The sequence below is a fragment of the Triplophysa rosa genome, unplaced genomic scaffold, assembly GCF_024868665.1.
Source record: "Triplophysa rosa unplaced genomic scaffold, Trosa_1v2 scaffold46_ERROPOS99417, whole genome shotgun sequence".
Taxonomy (NCBI): domain Eukaryota; kingdom Metazoa; phylum Chordata; class Actinopteri; order Cypriniformes; family Nemacheilidae; genus Triplophysa; species Triplophysa rosa.
This window is the reverse complement of record NW_026634474.1, coordinates 18,659-34,361: the sequence shown is the minus strand read 5'-3', so window position 1 is coordinate 34,361 and position 15,703 is coordinate 18,659. Positions and strand designations below refer to the sequence as shown.

The window sequence follows — 15,703 nt, the reverse complement described above, 5'->3', positions numbered from 1 at the left end:
TCTTTAAGGTATTTTCATTACACAATTACAGAGATTGCATATGGAGGCAAATTATTTCTTTAAATGTTTTCAAATAAATGTAAAAAGTTTTGCAAATGGTATGACACACACACACACACACACACACACACACACACACACACACACACACACACACACACACACACACACACACACACACGCGCATGTCTGGTTTACTATCCCCGTGGGGACAGTCCATAGGCGTAATGTTTTTATACTGTACAAACTGTATTTTCTATCCCCTACCCCTAACCCTTTCCCTAAACCTAAAGATCATAGAACACTTTTTGCATTTTTAGATTTAAAAAAAATATTGTTCTGTACAATTTATTAGCTTTTTGCCCGTGGGGACCAAATTGTGACACGAGTCCCCATGTGTTGGTGTGCATTCAGGTTTAGGTCCCCACTAACATATAAAAACCAAGTCCACACACACACAGCTAAAAATAATCACTTCTGGATGTGCATGAAGATATAACACACAGCGTGTGTGAGAGAGACATCCACAGCATGAGAAACAGCAAAAGCATTTTTTTATGTTAAATTACGGTATAGTAAAAAAACATAAAAGTTAAAAGAAGGAGAGACACGTTTAGAGATGTGTGTGTGTGTGTGTGCGTGTGTCAGTGAATGCAGGGATAAATGTGTGTATGTATGTATGTGTGTGTGGCCTTGTTTTTATATCCCAGTGTGGACTTAAACCTGATTACACACCAACACATGGGGACTCATGTCCCCGTGGGCAAAAAAGCTCATAAATCGTACAGAGCGATATTTAAAAAAAATCTAAAAATGCAAAAAGTGTTATATGATTTTTAGGGTTAGGAGATAGAATATACAGTTTGTACAGCATAAAAAACAGTATGCCTATGGACAGTCCCCAGAGATAATAAACCAGATTTGAAGAACTGTTATCTTTTCTTCCACCGTTGCTTTTAAAGAAGTACAAAAGCTTTAAATGGCATGACTTCCTATAAAACATGTTTGTATCTGTTTTGAGCATGCATGCATACTGAATGTATCGTGCTAACCGCATGTTGCCTTCCTGTCTCCCTAGACAAGCTTGAATTTAGCAAACTTCCTCTGAACATGAGTTATTCTCTGACAGCTGAGGTCATGCTAACCATAACAAGCTTTGTCTTGAAACTCTTGTTAATTTACTTACTTTCATGGTGACATATAAAGAACTGTAAAAGGACAAGCTGTATATCTCTTCAAGCATCTGCCGGTGAGAAAGGATGATGTGATGTTAGTTTGCCCTCTTAACCATTTCTGATTGCACTTCCTGTAGAGTTTGGAGTGACGGCTACAAATCATCTGTTGAAAGTTTCAGCATTTTTAATTTTTTGTTAGAGAATGTAGAAAAGGTGATGATGGAGGTTTGATGTGGTGGCTCTGACACAATGGAAGTGTGTGTTCCCATACTGTTGTATTGGTGGGGTGCCTGTGTGTCATTCAGATTGTGTTGATAGATGAGCTGCAAAGAAAAATAGTTTCCAATGGAAAGAATTTAAAGAATGAGATGGAACTGCTATCACAGCTCCTGATGACAACACGCACGCACGCACACGCACACACACACACACACACAGAGCTTGTTTCCTTCCGAGTAAACAAAAAAGACCAATTTGAACATTTATTTGCTAGCACTTTAAATCAGAGAGAGAAAAAGTGGTGTGCATACAAAATAAAAATACAAGGTTCACTTTCCTCCCTGAGCATTTAACAAATGACCTGAAAACAGATATTGAACACAGAGCCGTACAAACACAATATCACACACAGCATGTGTGAACACACATTATTCACAATGGACTTATTGGGAAAGGGTCAAGACAACGTTCTGCTTTCAGAGTCTCTTGCATGTTAGTGAAGTGAAAGACAACATTTCTCGACTTCACAGATAAAACAGACAACAAAGAGACTTGTGCTGTTGATGGTGCTACTCAAAACAAACGACGTTTTCTGTCATATTTACGACCACTGACCTGCTATCCATACCAAGACAGACTGTAAGGACAGAAGTGCTATACAGTTAAATATCTACAGTGAAATTCATCCCTTACAAATGCTAATGATACTATATTGTGTTATTTGTGTGTATTCTTTTGGAAACCCCAGAAATTAAAGATAAACGCCTGATTTACTTTAGTTCCCACAATAAGAACCGTTTGTCTATCCTTCAAATGGCTCCACTGTCCTGTGCATGCCAACAGTGGGTACTCAGTAATACTCAAAAACATTTAATGCATTCTGCATCATGAAAACACGCGCACACACCTTTAGGTGAAAGGTCTTGCATTAAAACACTGACCGAAAACAATTTATAGTGAGTTCTGCCCCTGGGGTTTGTCGTGGGACTGAAAAAAACGCTACCACAGACCTGTGGTTTAAGATTTTTTGTTTTTTTTCTACTATTTTCATGTCAGTTTGCAATCTTTATTGTGCGATGTGTGATTAATTGATCCCATCTGTGCTTGTGCAAATAAGTGTGTGTATGTTTGTTTGTATGTATAAGAGACACCGTCAGTTCAATTGTCTCTAATGCTGAGTCTCGTGCATTTGTCCGTTCTGGACTTTTTCATCACGCTTCTCATCTTCCTCTTCGCTCACGATAAACTCCTCTGGAGGCCAGCGGAGCTCCCCGCTCTCCACCTCTCCTTCTGTTGCTTCTACTACGATGGATGGCAGCCGATCTTTCAATTTACAGCAGCGTTCAAAGTCGGACGGGTCGGGAAAGATCTGAGAAGAGAAAAGACAAAAAACACATGTACATGAAGTGTAGTTGTAGCTGTCCTGTAGATAAAAACTGCTGTCAAATGCATAAGATGTAAATGAACAGAATCTGTTTCTCTGTAATGGGTTAAGACACAGTCTAGTATTTTCTTCTTTCTTCTGTTTTTCTAGTGACTTGCACTAGAAAAAGCACTGTGTAAAAGGCCCATTCCATCTGAATTCTGGATGAAGCATTAGTGTATTTTTAGCTCAGTGTCTTTTAGTGACATACTGTACATGGGAAACCAATAGCAGAATCCAGGCAACAGGCCCAGTGGAAAAAACATTAGAATGTGAGAGCGAGAGAGTGAATGATGAGAAACAAAATCACATAAATAAAGAGTCAAGTTCTAAGCCAGGCCCCTTCATGACCCTGGACCATCTACACAAAAACAGACCATGGGAATAATTCTTTGATAATAAAGATAGATCAGGCTGTTCTGTTACAGACCATAAAATCTTAAAGGGGTGGTGCAACGGTGTGTCATGCATTCTGACTTCTTTACAATGTTAAACGTGCTGTCTTCTCATGGTTAACATGGTCAACTTGTCAAAAAACCAGTTGGGGGTATGACGTAGTATTTCTGTGCTCGACACACTACCCCAGCGATCGTACAGGTTTTGGAAAGTTTTTTTCGAACATATAAAACTGTTTCGTAACAATTTTTCTTAGTCCCTTATTGGACAATTCTCCCGGAAAAGCACGTGGCAGCAAGGAGAGCAGGAGAAGGAGCATGCGCAGACGTCACTTTCACTTGTGTGCAGGAGAGAGAGAGAGAGAGAGAGAGAGAATATTTTCGTGAAGTTCAGGTGTTTGTTTATTCACTGCATTTGGGTGATGAATGTTATACAAACGGTGGATATAACCAGTGGCGTAACTTTGTTTTGAAAAGTGGTGGGGACAGAGATGACAAAAACGATACTTTTTTAATAAACTGTTTCTGCAATAACTGGTTGGGAATATTTATCATATATAGTGGGCGGTCCGTTCATTGGCTACTCCGCTTTTCGACTCCACTGCGTTCAGCCCCGACGAAATGGTGGCGCATTGAACATCCTGTTCTGATGACGCAAGAGACTATTCTTTGTGTTCTTTTTAAATAATTTTCAGAGCCTGATGAAAAAGGTATAAATAAGTGTTTAATACTGCAAAATACATTTCTTCAAATTGTTGCGAGCTGCAGCAGGTACATTTGTAAACGACTTTACATTTACATTTAGTCATTTAGCAGACGCTTTTATCCAAAGCGACTTACAGATGAGGGAAACAATGGAAGCAATTGGAACAACACAAGGACAACAAAAAGCAGAAGTGCAATAAAAACTGGTCTCATATAGCCTATCACATTATACAGAGCTAAGTTTTTTTTTTTTTTTTGAAAGAGTAAAAAAGAGAGAAGTCAGAACTGATCAGTCGGGTGTTGACGGAAGAGACGTGTTTTCAGACAGTTCTTAAAGATGCTACAGAATCTGCTGATCTTGTAGCAGCGGGCAGATCATTCCATAAATGTGGAACAAGATCCCGAGAAGGTATGTGAGAGAGATTTTTTACCTTTTTGGGATGGCACCACAAGACGTCGTTCGTTTGCAGAGCGTAGGGATCTGGCGGGTATATAAGTCTGCATTAGCGAGTGAAGGTAAGGGGGTGCCAAATCAGTGGTGGTCTTGTAGGCCAGGAGCAGAGTCTTGATTCGAGCGACTATAGGGAGCCAATGTAACTTAGTGAAGAGAGGAGTGACATGCGCTCTCTTCGGTTCATTGAAGACCACTCTTGCCGCCGCATTCTGGATCATCTGTAGAGGTTTGGTTGTGCAAGCTGGAAGTCCAGCCAGTAGCGCATTGCAGTAGTCCAGTCTGGACAGAACAAGAGCCTGGACTAGGACTTGCGTAGCATGCTCGGATAGGAAAGGTCTAATTTTCCTAATATTGTAGAGGATGAATCTACAGGACCGGGTGGTGCTGGCAACATAATCAGTGAAGTTAAGCATATCGTCGATCACCACTCCCAGGTTTCTGGCCATTCTGGAAGATGTAATGGTTGATGAGCTCAGTTGAATGGAGAAGTTGTGATGACTCTGTGTCGGCCGGGATTACAAGCAGTTCTGTTTTAGCAAGGTTCAGCTGCAGGTGATGGTCGTTCATCCAGAGTGAGATGTCGGCTAGGCATGCTGAAATGCGTGCAGAGACAGTCAGATCGTCAGGCTGAAATGACAGGTGGAGTTGTGTATCATCCGCATAGCAGTGATAGGAAAAGCCATGTTTCCGAATGACAGAGCCCAGGGATGTCATGTATATAGAAAATAGCAACGGACCAAGCACTGAGCCCTGAGGCACCCCTGTGTCGAGATGTTGGGACTCAGAGACCTCTCCTCTCCAGGATACTCTAAATGACCTACCTGTGAGGTAAGACCTGAACCATTGTAGCACCATTCCGGAGACACCCATAGCCTTGAGGGTCAACAGGAGGATGTGGTGGTTAACAGTGTCAAAGGCAGCAGACAGATCCAGTAGGATAAGTACAGATGAGTTAGAGGTGGCTCTTGCCAGTCTCAGGGCTTCAATGACTGAGAGCAGCGCAGTCTCAGTGGAATGACCCCTCTTGAAACCAGACTGGTTGCTGTCCAGGAGGTTGTTCTGGGTGAGAAAGGATGAGAGCTGGTTACATACCACCCGTTCAAGAGTTTTAGCAATGAAGGGGAGGAGTGATACTGGTCTGTAGTTCTCTAACAGTGCAGGATTAAGAGTGGCTTTCTTCAGTAGCGGGGTTATACGGGCCTCTTTGAAGACTGTGGGAAATGTACCAGTGGTGAGAGGAGGAGTTGATAATGTGGGTCAGAGCGGGAACAACCGATGGAGAGATGGCCTGGAGGAGATGAGTGGGGATGGGATCTAGCGGGCAGGTAGTTGGGTGGTTAGAAGACATGACCTTGGAGACATCATCTTGAGATAGGAGAGAGAAAGAGGGGAATGAGCATGTGTCGGGGGTTTGGGCGTGAACAAGAGGCGGCAGCACAGGGAACTGACTGCTGATGGTGGTGGTTTTCACGAAGAAAGACGCAAAATCATTAGCTGTTAAGTCGGAAGGAGGTGAGGGGGCAGGCAGGCAAAGAAGAGCAGAGAAGGTTTTAAAGAGAGTACGAGAGTCAGGCGAGTCTTTAATTTTAGCGTGGTAGTACTGTGTTTTTGCAGAGGAGACATCAACAGACTTTACTTGGACCCAAGTCTCTTTAATATTGCGTGGTTTATATACACAGTGTTGCCAACGTCATCTGGCAACATTTAGTGACTTTTCGGGCAGGCTTTAGCTATTTTCCATTGAGAATAGTTTGCAACACTGTATATACAGTACATGTTGCTGCTGATTGGGCTGACAGTTTTGACACACCCACCAAACAAGAGAAAACATATCTCAAACCCCATTTCACACAGTTGCACACCGTTTCCAGGAAACTTGTCGTTCAACTTGGAAACCGTAGCAAAACGTTGTGCACCGGTTTGAACTTGAACATGCCCCAGCTCTCACAGTATGTGGTTCCCAAACTGTCACTTGGCTGTTGCGGTGCATTACACTTAAAAACAGTTTATTCCTATGACTGAAAAGTCACTTGTTGATTGGTTTACGCATTTTTGTGCTGTACACTGGATGCACTAGCAAGCACCTTGAGTGAGTGCGGATGATGCACACATTTTTATACTGGCCGCGTTTCTGAAGTCGCGGCTCTCTGTCTTCCGCAAATATAACTTACGAGTGTGAGCAACGGGAGATGGTGAGAAAGCGGCGAATCCTGCGTTTTCCATGCGTTTAAGATATTAATGCCGCCTAATACACACCTTCCGCAAGCATTTCTTAATTTCTTCCAAAAAGTGGTGGGGACATGTCCCACCCGCAAATAACGGCTATGGATATAACCAGGCGCGTCGCACCCGTGGGGGATGTGGGTGTTTTAACACCCACACTTTTCCCGGTGAGAGGGTTCAACACCCACACTTTTTCTGCAGTTTTTCCGCAGTTTTGCACAAACGCCTTACAGCAGTCGCTCCTCCGTTTCTCTGGCCGCTCTGTGTCTGAGCTCGCTGCGACTGCCTGCTCTCCCCTCCCTCTCAAACATGACACTGGCTTTGAATGTGACCGGCTGATGATTGGCTGTTCTGCCTTAAGTCCCGCCTCTCTTGGTGTGTTAGATTTATCGGTCAGCTCGTGCTGAGGAGGCGGGAACTTATGGTTATGGTTATTTACATCTCCCTTTTCCAGGTACTTTGAATGAGTGTTTATGCTTTCGAGGTTTTTAAATAAGCTTGATATGTGTTTGGGAAGATGTTCTGTTTATGTTTTGTTGACATGTCGAGTGTTTTCTGTATTATATTTCGTTTTTTAGACTAATGCTAATTGCTAATTGGGATATTGTTCAGCAGCTAGCTAAATTCGGTTATGTATGTGGCATGCAATGTATAAAGTAACTGTGATGAAGAAGGCAGGGAATTGACGAGGAGGAGGGACACATTGTCATTGTTAAGCAGTGTATTTATGGGTTTATTGCCAGTGCAATTGATTTAGATATTTTGAGCATTGTTTGTTGATTAGCTGAATACTTTTGTGGATACTTACCTGTTGTGTTTGATTGTACCTGTTGAGGTGAAAAAAGTGAGAAATGATGTCATTGTTTGCATACCTGTTGAAGAACTATGAAAGAAAAGTGTATATTATTTTAATGTTTAAAAACAGTAAATTGTTACATTATTTATACCACCAGAGAAAAAGCTTTGTGTGGGCGTTTTTTTTTTCTTTTTGTTGTTTTTTATCTCCCCTTTTCAAGGTGCAAGTAAGCCAAATTTAGCAGTCTCATTCACAGTCCTGTCAGACCCATGTCACTATCAAGCCTACCACCGAGTGTGTTTTTATACTTTTCTAGTATCGCTCATTTAAATGGGAAGCTTTTTATATCTTGTATGTTATACCTTTTGTACCCTTCTGTCATTGTAGTCATCGTTTTTTATTGTTAACAAACAAACTACATCCATCCCCCGCACTTTTGAAAAGCTTGCTACGCCCCTGGATATAACGCTGGATTTGGAGATCGTTTGAAACTGATATATGGAGCCGTCCCATCGCTAAAAGATGCTGGACATGAACCGCATGCGGTGAGTGAAACTGATGTCTGTGTTTTGTTGGCGCACATGCTTCAGTTCAGCCTACCCCTCCCCCCGCACGCGCCGTATGCTTTCGGAAATAATCGTACAGCTGTATCTGTCTTTTATAAATGTGATAAAACTAAATACTTTAAATACAAAACCTATTTTTCTTCAAAAGACTCTGTGGATGTATCATGCCAAGACGCCAAAACATCTAAATTGTTTAATGCAGCTCTAGGTTTCTCAAATACAACCTCACTTGTCAAGTTTTAAGAGCAAAACAAGCAGTTTTAATATGACATTACAGTAATGACACCAAAAGGTTAGGTGTTACTATACCTGGAAGGTGAGATGGTCTTTGCCGGGATTAAGTCTCACGTCTTCCATTGATGCGTTGCTGATCATAAAATCAGTCATATCACAGCGCGTTATAAACACTGGGCTGGAAAAGAAACACAAAAGACAAATGACCATTCAATGCAGGTGTCAGAAAACCGGAAGATCAAAGGTTCGTTTTTTAAGACATCATGATCTGTGTCGCTTTTCAATGTGAAAGATGTTTCAGCAGGACTGAGCCCTTTACCCCCTTAACCAACATCTCAAACACGTTGCATAACAGCTAACACGCTAAAAAAAGACGACATCATCAGGTTTATCAGTCACTGGATAATCCCCAAAGCCCCCCAACAAAAATCGATTGAATGAAAATGTCAAACCCTTGACCTCGTTTACGTGCCTTCAGTTTCAACAACGGTTACCCCTCATGACGGTCTCGGTTTGCTTTGCAATCTTTATTTGTGTGTTTGTGTGTGGGTCACAAACTGAAAGTGAGTCATAATAAAAGCGAGTTGTGGGTGTGTATGAAGCAGCATGTGCACACAGACACCAGCGATGAAACTTTCCACTGGCTTCAGTTTCAGAAGAGATGCTGATCTTCAGCTGTTCAGTGGATGAATCGCTCTGTTGTGTTCCTTAGGTAGAAAGTGATTTGGATGAAAACATCTGCCAAGTCAATCAAATGTCACAGACACAGCTGAATCTTGTGTTTTTCTGCACAATAAATAAATAAACACATAAACATGGCAAACAAAAGAAGTTTGTGGACACTGGTTTATTTTTGAATTTAGGGTCGTCTCACACTGGTTATTTCAAGTTCTCTAGTGCAGTTAGATTAGTAATCACACACGAAAACAAGTAGAGCTTCAAAACTCTAATTTAACATAACCAAAACAGACCAAAACCAGTCTCAAGGTCATTATCAATTAAACAAAAGTAGGTCTAATAATTCAGAACGACTTTATGGCACATCATTTCGTTCATATATAGCAGACACACACTGCATGAACAGTAACCCTCTACATAAACAAGAATTATTATTAACGTGTTCAATTCAAAACACTAAAAAGGAATAAGAAAAGAAGAAGTGCTTGCTAAGATAAACCACGAGGTAGATAATATACAGATATGTCACACGTGTTGAGAGAGAGAGAAAGATGAGCACTAGCAGCTCAGACGTGTGCACACCGTAAACATTGTTGCTAGTAATATTTCAGCTCAAGGAACGTATAAACATCCTGCTGAGAACATCGTCACAATACCACAAACATCACAGAGAAGAGGAAATGAGGGTTTTCACAATTCAACCCCCTCCAATCTATTACTGGAAAAATAGTCCAGGCCAAAGAAGAAATGGAAAATTCCTGCAAAGCTACAGAACAAAGAAAAGCATCTCATTGTCAAATCGATATAAACATTAAAAGTTCCATATCAACATTTGTGTTGACATCAATTGAACATCAATTGAATCTACTAATATACAAAGATAAAACCCAAACAGAAAAGAACTCAAGGAATACACAGACTGTCTATCAGTTCTTCATTAGCAGATTGTGTCAGGATCAAACACCGCTGCCAAATATCAAAACAAAGTGACAGTAACCTAATAAACCTGTTGCTGCCTGTGTTATGATAAGTCTATTTATGAAGTTTATTCATTATGAAAGCATTTGGCAGTAAAAATCATACACAAATAATATAGCATCATACATTATACAGAATAGTACATTGGTAACCTTATTTTTTACTGGTCTTAATAAAGGCTAATTAAATGTTCAATTAAGTAATTATTAGGGCTGTGTATTGGCAAGTGCCTCCCGATACGATACATATCACGATAGATGGGTCACGATACAATATATTGCTATGTATTTCGATACGATACACATTTGCGATATATTGCGATACTTTAAATAAAAAATGTAAAAAGTAGAGCTAGAAATAGAACATGCTGTGCACCAGTGGGGGTTTTCTGTGAGGATAATTGTAAAAACATCCCTTACCTCTGCAGAGCGGCCATGATGTGCGCTGTTTGGCTTCTCAAACTGTGGGTCGCGCCCCTCAAGTGGGTAGCACAGGGGAATAAGGTGGCTAACGCAAGTCACTTGGCTGTTGAGGTGCATTACAGTTAAAACACTGAACATGGGCAGAATAAAACCCCTGGTTCATCCGTGTTGTAAATGTGCTGGTGTCACATCCGTGAAAGCACAATACATGTCATTGTTACTTTTCTTAATAAAATTTTGTCTAATGCACTGCAGTAGCCAAGTGACTTGTGTCATGACTTGCGAAGCCTACAAACAGCATTATTTGATATAACTCATTACTCCATGACTTCTTTTGAAAACCAAAGCACACCCACACATCAGCTCTGAGAGCTCCAAGCGTTGTTATATTTTTCGCCATGCTCGCTTCCACTTACTTTTGGCTGTATGTATATGACATGATTTTAAAAAAATATTGATAGTAGAGGTATCACTATCGATACACTATCGAAAAAAAAAAATACTGCGATAGTTACATGTATCGATATTTTTGCACAGCCCTAGTAATTATCAATATTAAATGATATGAAACATAAATAAACGTTTCAGCTGTTTCACCAAGCCCTACGCTTGTTGTGAAATTGTGAATAGTTTTTACTTTGCAGGACGGCGAAATGATGTGCAATGGTCCAGTATTAAGTCCCAAACACCTCAACACAAAAAGCTTCTGGCAAGAATCTGTGTACTGCTTTTGTTGCCCTTACAAGAATATCACCAACTGCAGACAGATGTAGCTAGATGTTCTGTTTATTCTAGGGATGCACCGAAACGAAAATTCTTGGCCGAAGCCGAACATGATGTGAAACACTTGGTCGAACAATACCGAACACCGAACATGGTTTTTTGCATTTCTTCTATTATTAAGACATTTTTTTCACTATAGCACAAACTGAATAGTCAAAATGTGCTTTTTATAATTTGTCTTGCTTTTCAATAAAATACAATACAACTTAATATAAAATTGAGTGAAACAAAGTAAATTCAAACAAAAAATTGAGCCCTCTCCCTTCATGAATAGCCTATATTAATTAGGCCTATAACTGACTGCTGAAAGAATGTAATGTAAGTTACTCTGTACCCCTACAACAAAACCCATTAAAAACTGTCATTCCACATTAGGCCTATAAAGCTAAAAATACGAATAAACTGAAACTGTTGGATTATTATAGGCTACATTGCAAAATGATTTGAGAAAAAAAAACATCCAATGCAAACAATTCTGACTGATGCTGACTGACAACCATATCAGTTCACGTCTCTCCTCCAAACTCCGCCCACAAAAGCTGACTGTTCTCTCAGAAGGTGCATTCGTGGCTGGGATGCACAGAACATACTTTGACAAATTGCACACAGGGAACTGTGTGCACGCGACCACTGTATGATGTCAAAGGATGTCAGACAGCCCGCTTCCGTCTGAAGTAAAGTTACCGACCGGTAAAGACGCTTTCATTTGGAAATTTACTTCCGTGCGGCAAGTCCCGTGCTGTGTCTTTCTCTGACACTTTAAAATGATCCACACACACGCACGCACGCACACACGCACACACACACACACACACACTGCCAAAATGTTTGCGGCAGTAATAAAGCGCACGCGTTTCTCTCTCTCTCTCTGCGCTGGTTGCTGCTTGATCGTATCACGAGTCATGTTCGGTAAAATTTATTCGGCCATTTCACACATTCAGCTGAACACCGAACTTGCTTTCTTTGCTATTTTCGGCCGAACATTTTCGGTGGCCGAACATTCGGTGCATCCCTAGATTATTCTATTTAGTCTTTACTTTCTATGACTGTTCCCAACAATAAGTGAGAGCATTCCAAAAGTTATGCCCTAGATCAGTGGTTCTCAAACTTTTTAGATCAAGTACCACCTTTAATCAAATTTGTTGTTCCAAGTACCTCCTAATGACTGACATAGAAACAGAAATGTATAGTACAATGCACTGTAAGTCGCTTTGGATAAGAAGATAAAAGCGTCTGCCAAATTCATAATGTAAATGTAAATGTAGTCATGTGATTTTCTAAGTATGTGCAATCCCCTGGGATACGAACCCAGGACTTTGGCGTTGCTAGCGCCATGCTCTACACTCAAATGAATAGCTGTGAATCTTTATCTTTACACCTCGGCCTCCAATTCAAATGTATTATTATTAATAAAAGCACTTTTTATTTACCAGCTGTTTTCAAACTAAATTAGTCAGCAGCAATTGTGGACACAAAACACTTTTCTGTAGTGCACAGTAAATAGGGCTCTGTAAATGACTATTAAGGGGATTTATTAACTTTGTGGGGACAAACAATGTATAGAGAATATATGAGCCGTATGCCGGGCAGAAATACTGGGTGTCAATTAAAAAACTGTAGGCATACAAAACATAATGTGGTGGTTTCCCATACTGGTTTTAAGACTAGACCTAGACTAAAATAAATTGTTAGAGCTCCCTAACATTAACTAAAAACATCTTGCACTTCACTGACAAATCTAAAAATTAGGGCTGTCAAACGATTAATCGCATCCAGACTAAAAGTTTTTGTTTACATAATATATGTCTGTGTATTGTGCATATTAATTTTGTATTTATTAACACAAAAACATAAACATACATGTATATATATATTTAGGAAATATTTAGATGTATTTATTTATATTTACCAATAATTGAAATTATAAATAAATGTTTATAAAAAAGAATATTGTATATTTTTCTTAAATATATGCATGTATGTGTATGTGTTTATTAATTCAAAATTAATATGAACACTACACAGACATATATTATGTAAACACAAACTTTTATTCTGGATGCAATTAATCGCGATTAATCGTTTGACAGCCCTACTAAAAATACATTAGTGCCAATGTTTTGTGTCAAAATGCACACAAGTAATGCATGTTTTTGTAAGGCATGTTTGTAAAAACTACTTAAATTTCCTAATTTAACAAAGACCTAGTCCTGACTTAATCTTATCCCTGTCTGGGATATATTCCCCCTCAATGCTCTTTTGAAATAAATCTCTTCGGTACGTCAGCGCTGGCCAAAGCACATGAGCAGAGAATACAGGAAAATAAGTTATAACCATAGACAGACAGATAAAAGACCTTTACATCTAATGTTAATGAAATATATACATTCATGTATTTGGCAGTCAAACTGACGTAAATAAAAGACTCTCAGTTTTGGGTGAACTAACCCTTCATTGGGACAAATACTAAACGATGAATTTCATTCAAAAACATTAAAAGTTACATTCAATACATTTTACATATACAAATGGGGCTTTGTTAGAATAAATAAATGCACTCTTTATATCGAGACTGACTAGTGTTCAACTCTACGGTAAAACTGTGATGGTAATAACTCAGACAGACAGACAAAACTTAATATAGAAGTCTTTAGAAACTAACTCACTTGTGTTATTAGCACGTCCCCCGTATTTAGGAATCAAAATGATAATAAAAAAACATGAAAATATAATCAGAGAGGTTCATCTGTGTCAGTGCTAAGATCCCATAATGACACGAAACGTGTGAATTCCCATCAGGACGATAAAAAGCTCAGAAGAAAGCAGACGAAGAGTCCTCGTGTGTGGTAACGTTACCATCTCAAACTGTATTATATATTTAAAATGTTGCCAGGAGAACTTATACTTATCCCCCCGTCCCGATGATGTGTGAATAACACCGAGACTTTCATGTCTGAGATCAGAACTGCTGTATGGTTAGTTTGAAGTAAACTAATTTAAAGTAAAAAAGAAGAAAGAAACGCGCACGCCGATTGTGTTGTTCATCTTTACCTTCAAGAATGCCGGCAGAAAGATCGCGTGTATCCACAAGCAGCTCATGTCGTCCATACGTCGCCGTGTAATATCTGCTTCTGCTCTGCTGAGCTTGTGCCGAGACAGGGGTATCTGCAGGTCGGAGAAATAGGCGTGCCTAAAGGTGGAGGCGTGCCGAAAGGTCTTTTCAATTGGTCGCGAAAACTGCCTGTTCCACATCAGCTTAAACACTATTGGCCTACATCTCTAGCAACTTTTTCACAGTAGTGTTTTTGTATCGAAGATTTTAAATATGAAACGAAGAATCTGCAGTTGATTTATATAGATACTAGTGCCTATTTTAAAATTGGCCTCGATGTGAATCTAATGTGTGAGTTCCCCGTGATCACCGGGCTGTTAGCGCCGCCGAGAACACCTTGATGCCAGGCCTCTGCCTCTAATATCACTTAAATGGTAATAGGATTAATAGCCTAGTTTTGGTTACATTTCATAATGGGCAATCGTGTGTCTGATGAATCTATATGTTTCGAGACTAACCATTTTGACCGAGGTCAGAGTTTCATATACACAGCCTAGCTGTATGTATATATTAGTTAAACGTAGTCTTGGAACACTGCCTGTGTACTTTTGACTGAAAAGTACTTCTTATACTTTACAATAAAATGTGTTTTGTATCATATTTTATTTGATTAAAAATGAAAATAATCACATCAGATTACTTAAACCGTATACATATATTTAAAATGAAAACGAAAAGAAGCAGGTATTAATATCATATTGCGTTTTATTGTAAACGTAAAATGAAGGTAGGTGGGATGCACATATTGGATCTGAACTATTTAGAAATAACTGATATTTAATGAACAGCTGATAAGTGTCACAATCAAAAGTGAATTACAATGATTATTTAAAGGGCACGTATTTTGCAAAATTCACTTTTATAATGTGTTAAAACAGTAATACGTGTCCACAGTGTCTGTAAACAAGCAGTCTAAAAAGTTAAAAATGTGCTAACTCCTTTTTTAATAATTTGTGTAATTCAAAAACCCTGCTGGTAAAAGCAAAGATTAGAATTCTGCCGTTAATGTCGTCACTCAACGGCAAAGCCCGCCCAGCAGTGGTGACGATCTACCCTATTTGCTTAGACACAGTCCCATGTGGGAAGTACAACAGTCGCCATCGTTAGATCGTAACTGGAGCTACACAATGTCTGCGCCACGGAGGCACTACGGTTGTTCTGTATTAGGATGTACCGACCAGCATAACTGTCTCCATAGACTCCCGCAAGCTGGGTTACAGAGAACAGCATGGTTAAATTTCATTTATGAAGGCAATGTCCCGCTGAGAATCGGTAAATGATTTCACGTTTCCGCCAATCATTCTGTCGGGCTTATCGTAAACAATACGTAAAGTAAGTGTGACAGTACATGATAGAACAACGTTGAAAGCGTAGTATAACTGTAGTAACACTAAACTATACCTGCTCGACCTCCATGCAGCATTTATTCTATGGCTCTGTAGTCATTTTACTGCAATTCCCACACGAGTACCTGCACAACGATTTATACAGTATCATGACGGACCATGCTAATGCTTATCGAGCACTTGAAGAACGTTAA

The 15,703-nt window shown here is 39.7% G+C and overlaps 1 protein-coding gene across 2 annotated transcripts; it reads right to left on the bottom strand.

Moving 5' to 3' along the window:
* Positions 1 to 1,644: 1,644 nt before the first annotated feature.
* On the bottom strand, positions 1,645 to 14,201 carry lbh (LBH regulator of WNT signaling pathway). Of its 2 annotated transcripts, none has more exons than XM_057328417.1 (3): positions 14,103 to 14,201; positions 8,266 to 8,368; positions 1,645 to 2,763 (listed from the first exon to the last, which is right to left on the bottom strand). In XM_057328417.1, exons 2-3 carry the CDS (start codon positions 8,341 to 8,343, stop codon positions 2,563 to 2,565), a joined length of 279 nt encoding a protein of 92 aa, XP_057184400.1. In that variant the 5' UTR covers positions 8,344 to 8,368; positions 14,103 to 14,201; the 3' UTR covers positions 1,645 to 2,562. The 2 variants fall into 2 exon arrangements, with proteins under 2 accessions (XP_057184400.1, XP_057184402.1); XM_057328419.1 differs by lacking the exon at positions 14,103 to 14,201 and adding an exon at positions 13,718 to 14,065.
* Between the last annotated feature and the right edge of the window lie 1,502 nt (positions 14,202 to 15,703).